The sequence below is a fragment of the Littorina saxatilis genome, linkage group LG6, assembly GCF_037325665.1.
Source record: "Littorina saxatilis isolate snail1 linkage group LG6, US_GU_Lsax_2.0, whole genome shotgun sequence".
In the NCBI taxonomy this organism is placed as follows: Eukaryota; Metazoa; Mollusca; class Gastropoda; order Littorinimorpha; family Littorinidae; genus Littorina; species Littorina saxatilis.
Window position 1 is genome coordinate 43,267,805 of NC_090250.1, and position 13,935 is coordinate 43,281,739.

At 44.1% G+C, this 13,935-nt stretch overlaps 1 protein-coding gene across 1 annotated transcript; it reads left to right on the plus strand.

Moving 5' to 3' along the window:
* The first annotated feature begins 390 nt into the window (after positions 1-390).
* On the plus strand, positions 391-7,930 carry LOC138969278 (uncharacterized PE-PGRS family protein PE_PGRS54-like). Its single transcript, XM_070342032.1, has 5 exons — positions 391-484; positions 3,291-3,572; positions 4,095-4,240; positions 4,692-4,857; positions 6,009-7,930. Exons 1-5 carry the CDS (start codon positions 479-481, stop codon positions 7,599-7,601), a joined length of 2,193 nt encoding a protein of 730 aa, XP_070198133.1. The 5' UTR covers positions 391-478; the 3' UTR covers positions 7,602-7,930.
* Positions 7,931-13,935: the final 6,005 nt, after the last annotated feature.

Genomic DNA, 13,935 nt, shown 5'->3' on the forward strand with positions numbered 1-13,935 from the left:
GTTGGTGGTTAATGCGGCGTTTCACGTGCATTGTTACCTCCCTTGTCGTCGGCATTATACCCAGAGTGAACTCCCTTGCGCTCGAATAATCAGAGGAGAGCAGAAAAATATAGGACCTTGGCTGAATACGTATAAAATATGATAATTTCACCAGGCTCAGAAATGTGTCTGCTTGGGACCTTCCCGACTAAACCTCCCGTTCTAAAACTGCACATAACAAATGAGCTGATACTCACCCCCCCCCCCCCCCTCTTCCTCTTCTTCTCCCATTCCCCTCTCATCTCTCTGTCCTCTAACTGGCTCCTGAGAAGAGCTAAGGCAAGGGTGCGAGCATGTGCAAATTTGGGAGTTTAATGTATTCTCGTCGTAAAGTTTACAGCAAATTGTTTTGGGTTTATAAAGGGAGGGACGGTTGGGAGAGTAACTGGAAGCCCGGCCAGTTCCTTAGTGAGAGGTATCTGCCCCGTGCACAGACACCATGAAGGTGGGACTTTTTTTTAATCAATGTGTTATTTGTCTTTAGCGTTAATATTCTACCGTTACTTTTTGCGATAAATATACTTTGTGTCAGGTAGTGCCCCATGCATGGGCGTAATGAAGATGGGACTATTTTGTTAATCAATGTCTTTAGCGTTAATATTTTACCGTTACTTTTTGCGATAAATATACTTTCTGTGTGGCAGAACCCCATGCATTGGCATAATGAATGCGGGACTATTTTAAAGCCAATTGTCTCCAACTGTGATTAAACCCCGATTTTTTACTGACAACTATGAAGGGATGAATCGCCATTTGCATCGCAGCCAACATAATGTGCAAATATTGATTAATCAAACACATTTGTTATCCGTCAAAAAAATATACCAAAAGTGTATGCACTCAGCATATTTTGTTTGAAAAGCGCCAACATTTCTATCAGTAATAATAATACACGGATAATTTGGCGCAAATCTAGTGCAGTTATGAACATCTAACAGTACTGTAAAACAGAATACAAGAACGGAAACGCAAGCAAAGAAGTATATATATTAAGTATTTATAAGTATTTTATTAATCGCTGTGGTAGATGTCTTTAGCGTTAATATTTTACCGTTACTTTTTGCGATAGATATACTTTGTGTCAGGAAGCGCGGCCCCATGCACAGACATAATGAAGGTGGGACTGGGTGGTTTTTTTGTTTTTTTTAATCACGTGATAGATGTCTTTTGCGTTGATATTTTATCGTTACTTTTTGCAATAGATACATTTTCTTATTATATCATAAGTATCAAATGATAGAAACGATCATTTTTGCATGTCGGCAATATGTTGAGTTTAGTTAAAAAAAAAATGATTGAAAATAATTATTTAGATATCCTTGTTTCCTGGCCGTGGTTCTCAGACGAAAGAAATATTATCCGCTTCATAAAAGTGGAACTCTTTTCTTAGGTATCCTTATTTTTTTGAATCTATATAAAATTATGTTTGCGTTCATTCATCACTGTTACGTTTTGGTATCAACATACTTTGCAAAACTTTATCTTTGAATAGGTATTTGTTGTCTTTACCGTTACTTGTTGGGGCAGATGTATTTATTAATCTAAGTTATCTTTTGGTAAACATGGATCTTATGTTTCATTCATCATCGTTACTTCTTGGGCTGGATGTCTTTTTCTGGTGATTTTTGCCACATTTATCCGACGACAAATATGTTTTCTGTGCAGATTGTTCTATTCAGATAAGTCTAAATCTAAAATGATAATGTTGGTTCTTTCTAGAGGTCGAGTGAAGTAACACTTTATCATTTTAACTCGAACTCAGCAAAACTAAAAAAATCCGATCAGATCATACGTATGTCCCGTTCTAATTGGGCTAATTGGGGTTCTATTCGTGCTGATTTGTTCTCACCGCCATTTTGGACGGGGTTTCTTTTCGAATATGATGGATTAGGATTGCACTATGCTTGAGTAAGAAAATCCTAAAATGACATATATTGTTTATGCCACGATAAAAATTGAATACGGTTTTTAAACCAAATATTATGGACATAAAAAGGGCTGTCGGAGGGAAGGTGCTTTCAAGACCAGTCAATTTAACAATCTATAGATCTCAATATGTGTTGCATTTCAAAGTAACCTCTTGTCAGATTTGCAGGTTTGTCTAAGCGTCCGTGTTGTAAGAAACAGATTGGATAAAAACATCCGCACACACAAAAGACATTGTTTTCATATTATTAGTAGGGGAGTGGTGTGCGTTTAAAGGCTGGACATATATACGAACATTTGGTGGACGTCGATAAAACAAAAAAACAAAATGCGCCATGGAAATACAAAGCCAAGCAAATATGCTGTATGGTTTAATCTGTCGCCGGCCCAAAGATGCATAGCTTCGGACTTTCACACTTGAATGTGCCATGAAAAGAAAGTAGTATCAAGTAATTGCAAAGATCCCTGTTTCATGTCGGTACCGATCTTTAGTTACGTTCAAGGTTTGTTTGTGGTTGTTTTTTAATTGTATGAATTTGATTTGAAGCTGCAAACAAATTCTTGTTTTCTGATTGTGGTTCCTAGACTGAAGCACTATTACGTGCCTCTAAAAGAATAACCTCAGAAGTGAGACATTTGGGTTAGCTGAGCTGCCCGCTTTGAGTTTTGTGGATGAAAGAGCTAAAGGGCCGAACTAAGCTATTTACTTACCTGTGACTGGGATGGCCAACATTGAATAATTCACATTCTTTCCTCCCCTGCCCCCCCCCCACCCTCCCCTCCCCCCTCCCCCCTCCCCCCTCCACCCCCCCCCCCCCCCTGATACGATAAACAATGATAACCAACCAACAATCCCCCGTGTGCCGTTTCTGTTGTTGTTCCACTGTAACATGGTATACCTGGTAGAATGTAGCATGCACCCTGTCTTGAAGCTATTGTTTTCACCTATCTGCAGGGGTTGTTACGAGTTATGTTGGGTGGATGTCGACTTCTTGTTTGTGTTTTAGCTGTAATTACACTCTTGTGTTCGGTATAATCGCCGTGGCTGTGTATCCGATTGTTGCAAAGTGGATGATAATTGCTAGTTGTTCTTTCAGCTGCCTTGTGTACCCGACTTTCACGAGATGGATACTAATAGATCTCTGTTATGTGCTTGTGTCAGCTGCTATAACTCGTTAGCTGCCTTGTGTCTAAAGTCATGGCTTTGGCTCTCTACCAGACTCTTGTCGGTTGATGGTTAACATTGTTGTATTGTTGAGACTTGCCAGCTCGACTCTTGCCGGGTGGATGAATAACTTTCACGTTTTCTTCTCCGTGTGTTTCAGCTGTTGATACTTGCTAGCTGCCTGGTGGCTGGAGCCATGGCAGGAGCCTTGTACCCCGGAGTGGCCGGAGGAGCTAGGGGCGTCGGACTTGGAGTGGGTGGAGTGGGTGGAGGCGTCGGGGGCGTCGGACTTGGAGTGGGTGGAGTGGGTGGAGGGGTAGGAGTCGCAGGAGGGCTCGGAGGAGTGGGAGCTGTTGGCGTTGGAGGAGGAGGAGGTGGTGGCTTCGGAGGCGTCGGAGGAGGCTCAGGCGTTGGATCGGCCAACGGTGTCGGCAAGGTCAAGGTGAGAAAGTAAACAAACTGGCATTCTTTTCTTTTCTGTGTGAGAAACATACCAAGTGTTGATTATTTGTTTGATTGCAGCGTTTTCGCTTAGACTGTAACTTTGACTAGACTGCAGCAAGATGTGGGTTCTTTTTTGTGTGCTTTTCATCATTCATGGATTTTTTGTTTAATGTTATTTCTATTTCATTATATTTACTTTGCTTCATTATTTCTTCTTCATTTTTAAAATCTTATTTGTTTTATTCATCTCATTTTACTTTGATCTTATTTCGCTTAATGGGACATTGCCAAATCGCATTTGGAACACAGTCAGATCATTAAAAAAATTGTGCACACGGAATAAGTGTATTTGCTAAAAAAAAATATATATATATATAAAAAAAACGGAAAAAAAGAGAATTTCGGTGCTAAAAAAAGTCTCTACTAACAAGATGATAAAATCAGAATAGCTTGACACCAGTCTCTATTCCTACAAGACAATGACATTACCATAATGCGCACTGCATTTGTTATGCTTCAGGTCTTCTCCGACGCGAGGGACGGTGCTGTGAGCCAAAACAACGCCCAGAAGTGGGAGGCTAATGGTCAGAACTACGGCCGTGTCAACGGTGCATATGGCGACGACGCTTCCCGCCAGGACAACAAGGCCCAGCAAGTTGGCAACAAGTGCGTAACCTTCTGTTTCCTCGTTTGGGATTAAAGGCACAATCAACCCTAAAACAATATTTAAACAATAAAAAAAAATTAAAAATAGTTTTTTTTAAATAGAATTTAAACGTGCCAACAACATACCTTTCTTGTTTTTTTTATTGACAGTCCTACCTGTTTAAGAACTCTGGCTCACTATCTCTTATCTGTCCATGCTTATATATGCGTCGGCTACAGTGGCACCCAGACCCAAATTCAACGGCCTGGCTTTTTTGTGTGCAAACGGAACGTGTGTTTATTTTGTTTTTTCTTCATGATTTAATTTCTTTAACAGCCACCAGCCGCTTTTGTACAATACAATAACATACAATACAATTCTATATTTTGTTTCTCGGTATAAAAAGATTATATTTTCAGTTTCTAAATCCTAGCAGCACCCCTGCATCATGTATACCCCCTTTTTCCGCAGGTTCGGCAACCGTGCCAACGTGTACGACAACAACAACGTGGCCTCCAGAAAGGCTGCCGACAACGCCGCGTCCTCAGCGTTCGACGCCAACAAGTATGGTCAGAGGGCCGACGCCAACCGTCTGCTCAACGACCAGATCTGGGCCCAGGGCAACCAGTTCTACAAGGTACGGGTTTTGTTGTTGTTGTGGTTGTTGTTGTTGTTGTTGTTGTTGTTGTTGTTGGTGGTGGTGGTGGTGGTGGTGGTGGTGGTGTTGTTGTTGTTGTTGTTGTTGTTGTTGTTGTTGTTGTTGTTGTTGTTGTTGTTGTTGTTGTTGTTGTTGTTGTTGTTGTTTATTGCGTGTGTCGGAGAGAATCCTGATCTGCAATGTCAAACAGTCATCCTTGTTCGTATGTGTTTTTGTGGCGTTTTTTACACCCCCGGTATAGGGGTGTGTATAGGTTTCGGTCGATGTGTTTGTTTGTTTGTTTGTGTGTTTGTGGGTTTGTGTGTTTGTGTTCGCATATAGATCTCAAGAATGAACGGACCGATCGTCACCAAACTTGGTGAACAGGTTCTATACATTCCTGAGACGGTCCTTACAAAAATTGGGACCAGTCAAACACACAGTTAGGGAGTTATTGGTGGATTAAGATTCTACAAGGACTTATAGAGAAACACATTCATGGTCAAAGGGAAATAACCTTCTCAGTTGGTGGCAGTGAGAATGGGTGCAGTGAGAATGGTTATTTCCCTTTGACCAACGGGGGTGTTTTTCCTACCTCGAAGGAATGTCTTGTTTCTGGTGTGTTTGCTTTTTGCTTGTGTGTTTTTCTTGTTGGTTGTAAACAGCCGCTACAAAGAAGTTACATTACAGGCTGTTTATTTTATAAACAAACTGATTGTCTAACTAATTGCTTTTAACTAGATAGGCTATAAGACAAGCACCTTTTCACAAAAAGTAAGCTGTAAGAACACAAATAAAACCTCTGCAGCGCAAACGTTGTTACTGAGTTGCACATTCCGTTTTGAATTGGTGCCTCAGGGGGAGATGAGAGGGGGAGGGGGGGGGGATACAAAACCGTTACACATTACAAGAAGCACACACTATTTGCACAATCAATCAAAATCACCTCATAATATAACTAATTAAACAAATAATGAAATGCCCGGATAAGATGATAAAAAAGCAACAATATCAATGCATCTTTTATCGTAATTGCTCCTATTTAAAAAAAACACCCCAAAAAGTAAACTTAATGCCTGATTGCCAGACTCTGAGATTGTTGATATTCAGCGCTCGGTACTGTTACCAAAGACTTGACTGTATGTGTGCAGGGTCGCCGCAACAACGACGACATCGATTACGCCTACGACAAGAAGTTCGATCTGAGGGACAATGAGAACGGTGGCTTCGAGTTCGCCGAGAGCAACAACGAACACGCCCTGGACGACCTCAGCGACCGCGCCGCCAACTACGACCGCAACGTCGACAAGAACTCCCTGTGGGCCTCCGCTGCCGATGCCCAGAAGGCCGCCCGCCAGTCCGCCGCTGCCCAGAACTCCGCCGCCTCGGACTCCAATTGGGACAAGTTTGCTCGCAACGCCAACAGCAATTCTAAGGCGAACGGGCGCAACAAGGACTACTCCCAGAAGGTGGACCAGAGCCAGGGCGCCAACCGATTGTGGACCGATGCCCGCAGGACCGCCAGCGACATCTACAAGGATCTGGCCACCGCCGACGGCAGTTACCTGCGTAACGCCAAGGCTTTCGGCGGCAAGGGCGGAAACTACGGCAACAACGTCCTGGGCTACGGTCTGGCCGGAAACGGAGGCTACGCCGCCAAGCCCGGCTACTACAACGGAGGGGGCGGAGGTCAGGTCGCCAAGGGTGTGCACGAGGGAGACATCGCCGCTGCATGGGACCAGGCCGCCAAGACCGGCCTTCGACAGACCGAGGGCGCCGCTTCCAACGACCGCACCAAGGCTACCTTCGCCCGCGACCAGTGGCTCAACGACCGCGTCAACGGTTTCGACCGCCAGAACAAGGCCAACAGCAACGACCAGGGTTTTTCTGACTGGGCGCGCAAGAACGCTAGGACGGCCAACAAGGTGGACGCCGCCAACGCTGCCGCTGCCAAGGCCTGGAACCGCGACCAGAACCTCAATAACTTCAACGAGGACCTGTGGAAGAAGGAGGCCCAAAGGAAGCGCCTTAGCGACCGCAAGAAGAACAAGAAAATCTACAAGAAGTACTTCAACAACAAGAACCGCGCCGGCGACAACTGGGAGCGTCTCAAGTACGACCGCGACCAGGCCGACGACATCTTCGGCTACGACACTGCCGCCAAGAAGGACTGGAACCAGAGGGCGCTGGACAACCGCTACAACGAGGTGCACAACAACAACGGTCGCAACGCCAAGGCCGCTCGTGCCGCTGCAGCTGCCAGGGCTAACAGCGCCAACGACTACAAGAAGCAGGCTGATGGATTCCAGGACGCCAACGCTGCCCATTCCAACGCCAACTCTGCCTCCAAGCACGGCTTTGACAACCAGGTGTGGAAGAAGAACGCCGGCCAGGGCCTGGTCGACGCGCGCAGCAGCAACGGACAGCAGTATGGCCGTGATAGCGGCAGGCATGGACTTGATGCCAGGTCTGCTGGAGCTTTCGGTGCCGGGGTCGGCGTGGGCCGTGGTGGTGGTATCGGCGTGGGCGGTGCTGGTGTCGGCGTGGGCGGTGCTGGTGCTACTGGTATCGGTTACGGCGCTGGATACCCGGGAGGAGCCGGTCTCGGCGCTGCCTATGGCGTCGCTGGTGGCGGTGCCGGAGGTTACGGCTACGGCTACCCTGGTACCTACGGTGGTGCCGGCGGTGTCGGTCTCAGCTCCTACAGCGGCGGCGGCTATGGCGGCGGCAAGTACGGCGGCTAAGTACGGCGGTTACTAAACAGGATACTACCCGCATGGCTAAATTCATTTCGAGGGCAAACTCTGAGGTTCTTTCTAGATATGCTTTGGACGAGAAAATGCTTGTTGAGAATAGCGTGGTGCTTTTCCAGGTTGTACCCAATCATGTTATTCTTGATGTGCATCTTCTTCCCTTGTTTTCTCCTTTTCGTTTCTCAGCCGTGGTTTCGCTGTGGTTGTTTTTTCTCGCCTTGTATATTGAAATTCCTGATTCATGTTGTGTGGATGTCTCCGAAGAATGTTTGAAACAAACAGTTATGTTATAAATAAAATTGGGATCGGCCACAAACTAGTGACTGAGAATGGTGTATTTCTTTTCTTTTGGGTGTTGTAGTTGTGCGTGCGAGAACACATAACATACTTGGATGTGCTAAGTAGTATTTTGATCTGTTTTTCGTATTTTGGGCAACGGGTAAACACGAAGATCTCACATCAAAAGTTCTTTCATTAGCCTTGGCGCTTGGACAATTATACTCATAGAATGCCAATAATTATTAGTGTAGTCCTCCATACCAGTGCGGTGTTCACTTTGATTTACTTTCAGAATTTAAACAATTCTGCTGCTAAACGATGTACATTTGAAGACAGATGTAAATAAAGATGAAATAAGAGAATTACCTTTTCGTCTTTCTTTTCAGTCGTTCAGTATATCTTTGCAGTGGAAGGCTGATTTCCGTGAACAAAAGACAATTTTTCAAGGAAAGAACACGAAACATGTGCTTTAACCTCTGCTGAAACCATAACCCACTGGTATGATAACTATTATAAAAATAGAAAAGAAAAACAAGTCGCGTGAAGCGACATAAAAACATTTAGTCAAGCTGTCGGCATCAAAGTAACAGATACAAACACAATAAACAGTCATCGCCGAGACTATATTTAAGATAGTCTCGACTAACCACACCCCAAAATAGAGACGGGTCACGCTCGTCTCCGGGTAGCGTGCAAACGCAGTACTTCCTTAACCTATTTTCTGTCATTCTGAGCACAGTTTTAGAGTAAACAAGACATATTTATATTTTTGAATTCAGGAGAAATTGAGGAATGCGATGCAATCCTTTTTAAATCTGTTAGTGAAAATTCGATTTTAATGACAACTTTAATGAGCAAACTAATTAACTAGTTTTTAAGCCTCAAAGCTGAAATCCAATACCGTAGTCCGGGCTTCGTCGAAGATTACTTCACCAAAATTGCAACCAATTTGGTTCAAAAATGAGGGCGTGACAATGCTCCCTCAACTTTCACAAAAAGCCGGATATGACGTCATCAAGGACATTAATCAATTTGTTTTAAAGTCTGAGAATAATATACCCACGAACTCTCATGTGAAATTTCATGAAGATTGGTTCAGTAGTTTTCTCTGAATCGCTCCACACACACACACACACATACATACATACATACACACATACACACATACACCACCACCCTCGTCTCGATTCCCCCCGTCTATGTTAAAACATTTAGTCAAAACTTGACTAAATGTAAAAAGTAAGCCAAAATCACTAAGCATTATCAATTTATTTTTTTTAAGGAAAAAGAGAAAATCAGGTTGCCAGCGCAAACGATCAAACTAAATTTTTTTCAATGTTCCTGCTGAATTTTTGATTTTGTTGATAACACAAGACTTCAAGTAGATGGTTAACCTTTAGAGAATGTAAAATGCTAGACCGACCTATAATGGCTTACATGCCAGGATTACACGAAAAAACAAAATGTAAATACACACACACACACACACACACACACACACACACACACACACACACACACACATACTCACCCCCCCCCAGACACACACACATACACACATACACACACACACTCACACAAACAAACACACACACACACACACACACACACACACACACACACACACACACACACACACACACACTCACACTCACACACTCGCGCACACGCAGACACACATACACAAAAGCATGAACACACACATGCACGCACACGCTCACGCACACCCACACGCACACTACACACGTACGCACTTACGCACGCACACACTTATGCACGCACACACACTCGCACACACACACACATACACAGTGACACACACACACACACACACACACACACACACACATACGTACACGCATATGCGCACGCATATGCGCACGCATGCTGGTACGCATGTAAGCACGCGTGCACGCACGCACGTATGAACCCTCGCACGCACGCACGCAGGAACACACGCGCACGCATAAACGCACTCCACACAAGCACGCACGCACACCAATACGCACGCACAAAAGCTCAAACACATAAACACGCACACACACACACACACACGCACACACACACACACACACACACACACGCACACACACACACATACACAGTGACACACACACACACACACACACACCAATACACAAACACACGCACAGACACAGACACACATACAAACATGCATGTACGCACGTGTGCACGCGCGCGGGAACGCATGCGCACGCACATTTGCACGCACATTCGCACGCACACACTCACACACACGCACACGCAAGCACGCACGTACAAACACACACACACACACACACACGCACACACACACTAACACACGCACACACACGCATACACACGCACATGCACACACACACACACACACAGACACAGACACACAGACACAGACACACAGCCACACACACACACACATACACACACACACACACACACACACACACACACACACACACACACACACACACACACACACGCACACACACACGAGGGCCCCAAAGGGTTTAAAATCGTGATCGTGATTGGCGTTTTTTGACCTTTCTGTGACCGTGATTGCCGAAATTTAATTTTTCTGTGATCGTGATGGGACTTTGCCCGTGATCCGTGATGACAAAAAAATCAAGTCTCGTGATCGTGATCGTCATTTGTTTTCGTGATCGTGATGGGCAAAGCAAAGCATTTTATTTTCAACGTACATTTTTCACAGCTGTATCACTCTATGATCCTCTATTCGTCAAGGAGCCAATCCCGAACGAAGGGAAGCAACAACACATTCAGAAATATGATTTTGACAACGATTGCTTTCCTTTAAGAGAACCAATCACACACAAAAAAGAGATCCAATCAGAAGGCAAATTGCTAAAGTCTGCCAAACTTCATCCAATGGAGGGGCTTCGTGCAAAGGTTTTGAGTGTGCATTCAGTCAAATTCGAATTCGAAGATCAAAAATGGCGTGCAGCAGTACTGTCATCGAACTTTTGTTATATTTTGTGGATTCAAGCCAGACCAAAGCAGGCGGCGAGAATGCCTTCCTTGGTGGAAAGGTCAGGCTACGGGTCGGTCTTTCCGAAGACGAAATATCAAGATATGTTGATATATGTTGCTCTATGACTGTTCTGAATGTAGGCAAAGATCTTGAAATTTGTTCAAGATCTTTGAGTTTGAGTGAGATCATTGACATTGTCGACATTGTCATGTCCGGCTGTCACTCGCTCAGTGTGACCTCGACTGGCTCGAGATCGAGTCTGCGTGTAGCCAAAACCGAAACTAGAAATGTGTTTTTCATCCCAGCAACGTGGACACGCTTGGCATAGATTCTAATTGTCGCTTCTTTAGCGCCTGTAAACTTTAATATCAACAATGGGTTAAATTCAGAAACAATGGCGGGGAGACGTGCCAGTTTGGGTCACTTGATCCTCATGTCAAAGACGATCAAAGTCATGTTCGTTGGGGATTTTGTCAGGTATGCTACTTTTCCGGTAATTGCCGGAAATCCGATAAAGCCGTTTTCAAAATCCGGTAAAGTCAAATTTATTCTGGTGAAGTTGAAAAATTTCTGCAAAAACGATCCGTGTGAATATCGCGCAACGCGACCGGGCGCCGGTCTCAATGAAGCCAGCGCACAGTAGTGTTGTTTTCACCAGTTTGGAGGTGTGTTGAATGGTGGTGGGGGGAGGCTAAAATGGGATTTTTAACAAGATCACAACACTATTACAGCCCTGAAAATGATGCCCAGAATGCACCAGATTGCACAGATTTTAACCGTTTTTTGAAAAAATGTCCGGGGGGGCATGCCCCCGGACCCTCCTAGTTGGCTCGCCTGCTTCGCAGGCTCAGGTTTGTGGTTTCGCCACTGGCACTGCGCACTTCTTTCAGGTAAAACCATTTTTGGCCTGTAGCATTCCTGTTTGTTTTTTCAAGGCCATGAAACCAGGCGATGGTGTACCTCAAATTGTATGGCAAAGTTGAAAGTAAAGAACCCATCACACATACATGTACTTTAATTTCAATCCACCCAATAGTTTTTGAGAAAATGGGTTTACAAGATTTAGCTCTGGAAATGTGAAATTGTGCAAGTATATATATATTCATGTGTGTGAGTGAGGGTGTGGGAGTTGAATCAATGAATGTGTATGAGTGGAGAGAGAGAGAGAGAGAGAGAGAGAGAGAGAGAGAGAGAGAGAGAGAGAGAGAGAGAGAGAGAGAGAGAGAGAGAGAGAGAGAGAGAGAGAGAGAGAGAGAGAGAGAGAGAAAACAATGAAAACAACATTCTTGTTACTGATTACAAATCATGATATGAATTTCTATGTGTGTATGAAAGAGAAGTCAAAAAATAATAATAAAAAAGTGCAACAGTTCTCACTTTGTGTTGAATAAACAATAGATCCAGAGGAGCGAATTACTGTGTGGTTGTGTTTACTTTGACACGTGCTTTCTGTACATGCAACTTTTACCGTGACCGTGATTTGCCACTGGTGTTCGTGATCGTGAAAACAAAAATCAAGGTAACTGTGATCGTGAAAGCTAAAATTTCCCTTCCCGTGATCGTGATGATACCCCCCCTTTGGGGCCCTCACACACGCACACACACAATTGTACTAATACGACTAATTCTATAATAAAACAGAATTCATCAATGGAGCACAGACCTCTGAGCATTGCTGGAATACATATTTTTCCTCAAACACCTCAATCAATCAAATTATCAAGGAGCTAGGTAAAAAAATAAAAAAAATCAGAAACAAATCCAAAACCAGTGCCAGTTGTGTAAACACTTTCAGGGAATACGGTATAGCTGTGTGGACTTTTCGCTCATCTTTTGGATTCCCGATAGCACAGAGGATGCAGGACTGCCGTTTAGTTTAGACTAGTGGCGTTCCGTAGCAACACTGAAATACTTTTTCTTTTCGATTCATACAGAAAAATCAGCAATAATAAACACCTGAGATTAGACATATCTTTTATGAATCAAAGTTTGCACATTCAGATGAATTTGGATTCCTACGCATTACCCCATTTATCTTGCAATAAATTAGGTACAGTTCGTCTTGCGTGAGGTGTACATGCAAACTTACCACATAATGTGTCCCTCCACCATGGAATGAGTCGCATGTCACCTTTGCATGATTTTCATATTTTTTACATTTCCCTATCTTCCTAAAGAGTTTTTTATGCTCTATCCAGTGGTGAAAACCGTTGTAGAAAAGAGCAAAAACTGTTTGAGTTATAAGCCTGTGACTAAGGTGACCCTCGCATTGTTACCAGACACTCCCCGGACTTATATAAAGCCTAGCGCGGAACCGCTCGAGGTGACATGCGACTCATTTCGTGGTGGAGGGTCACATATTCACATGTAAAAGCTTGCACGGCTCTGTGATGGTTAATGCGTTCGCTTATTGGAAAAGGGCTGTGTCTTCAAAAAAGGGGATTTCATTCATATAGTAAAGGGCAACATCGATGTAGTGACGGGTGTTGCAAGCACAGTGACTGTACATAGCCAGATGCACTATATACATGTTTCCAGGTTAAAGGAACACTCTTTCTGGCTCAGCATCTCAGATCATGCCAGGCCTTTACATGGGATAGGACCACTCCTCTACTTGGTCACATACAACAAATCAATACCCTGAATTCTGCTTGCTGTAGTGAGGTGGATTTTTTAATGAAATTATTTCGTAAAAGGCCACTTGCGGCTTTTACGAAAAAAAGCTATCCCTAAAATTATTTCCCATTGTGCTCAGGGAACACCAGGGCTGTTTTATTGGTATTTGAACAGCCCTGTAAAACCCTGTAAAACCCGGGCCATACCTTGGAGTGTCCCGATGAAGACATCAGATGTACATGCGAGAGTGTGGGGAACAGGGCAAATGTGAGTGTTCATGTGCTTGCAAGTTTGTGCGTGCGTGCGTCAGTGTGTGAGCGTGTGTGGGTCTCTATGTTCGTGTGTGTGTTTGTTCGTGTGTGTTTGTGTGTGTGTGTGCGTGTGTATGTGTTTGAGTGTGTGTGTGTGTTTTTGTGTGTGTGTGTGTGTGTGTGTGTGTAA

Bases quoted from the DNA above. Each gene is read 5' to 3' on its own strand.
- LOC138969278 (XM_070342032.1), top strand. The intron at 3,573-4,094 runs GTGAGAAAGTAA...GTTATGCTTCAG, and splicing joins ACGGTGTCGGCAAGGTCAAG to GTCTTCTCCGACGCGAGGGA. The intron at 4,241-4,691 runs GTGCGTAACCTT...CTTTTTCCGCAG, and splicing joins GCCCAGCAAGTTGGCAACAA to GTTCGGCAACCGTGCCAACG.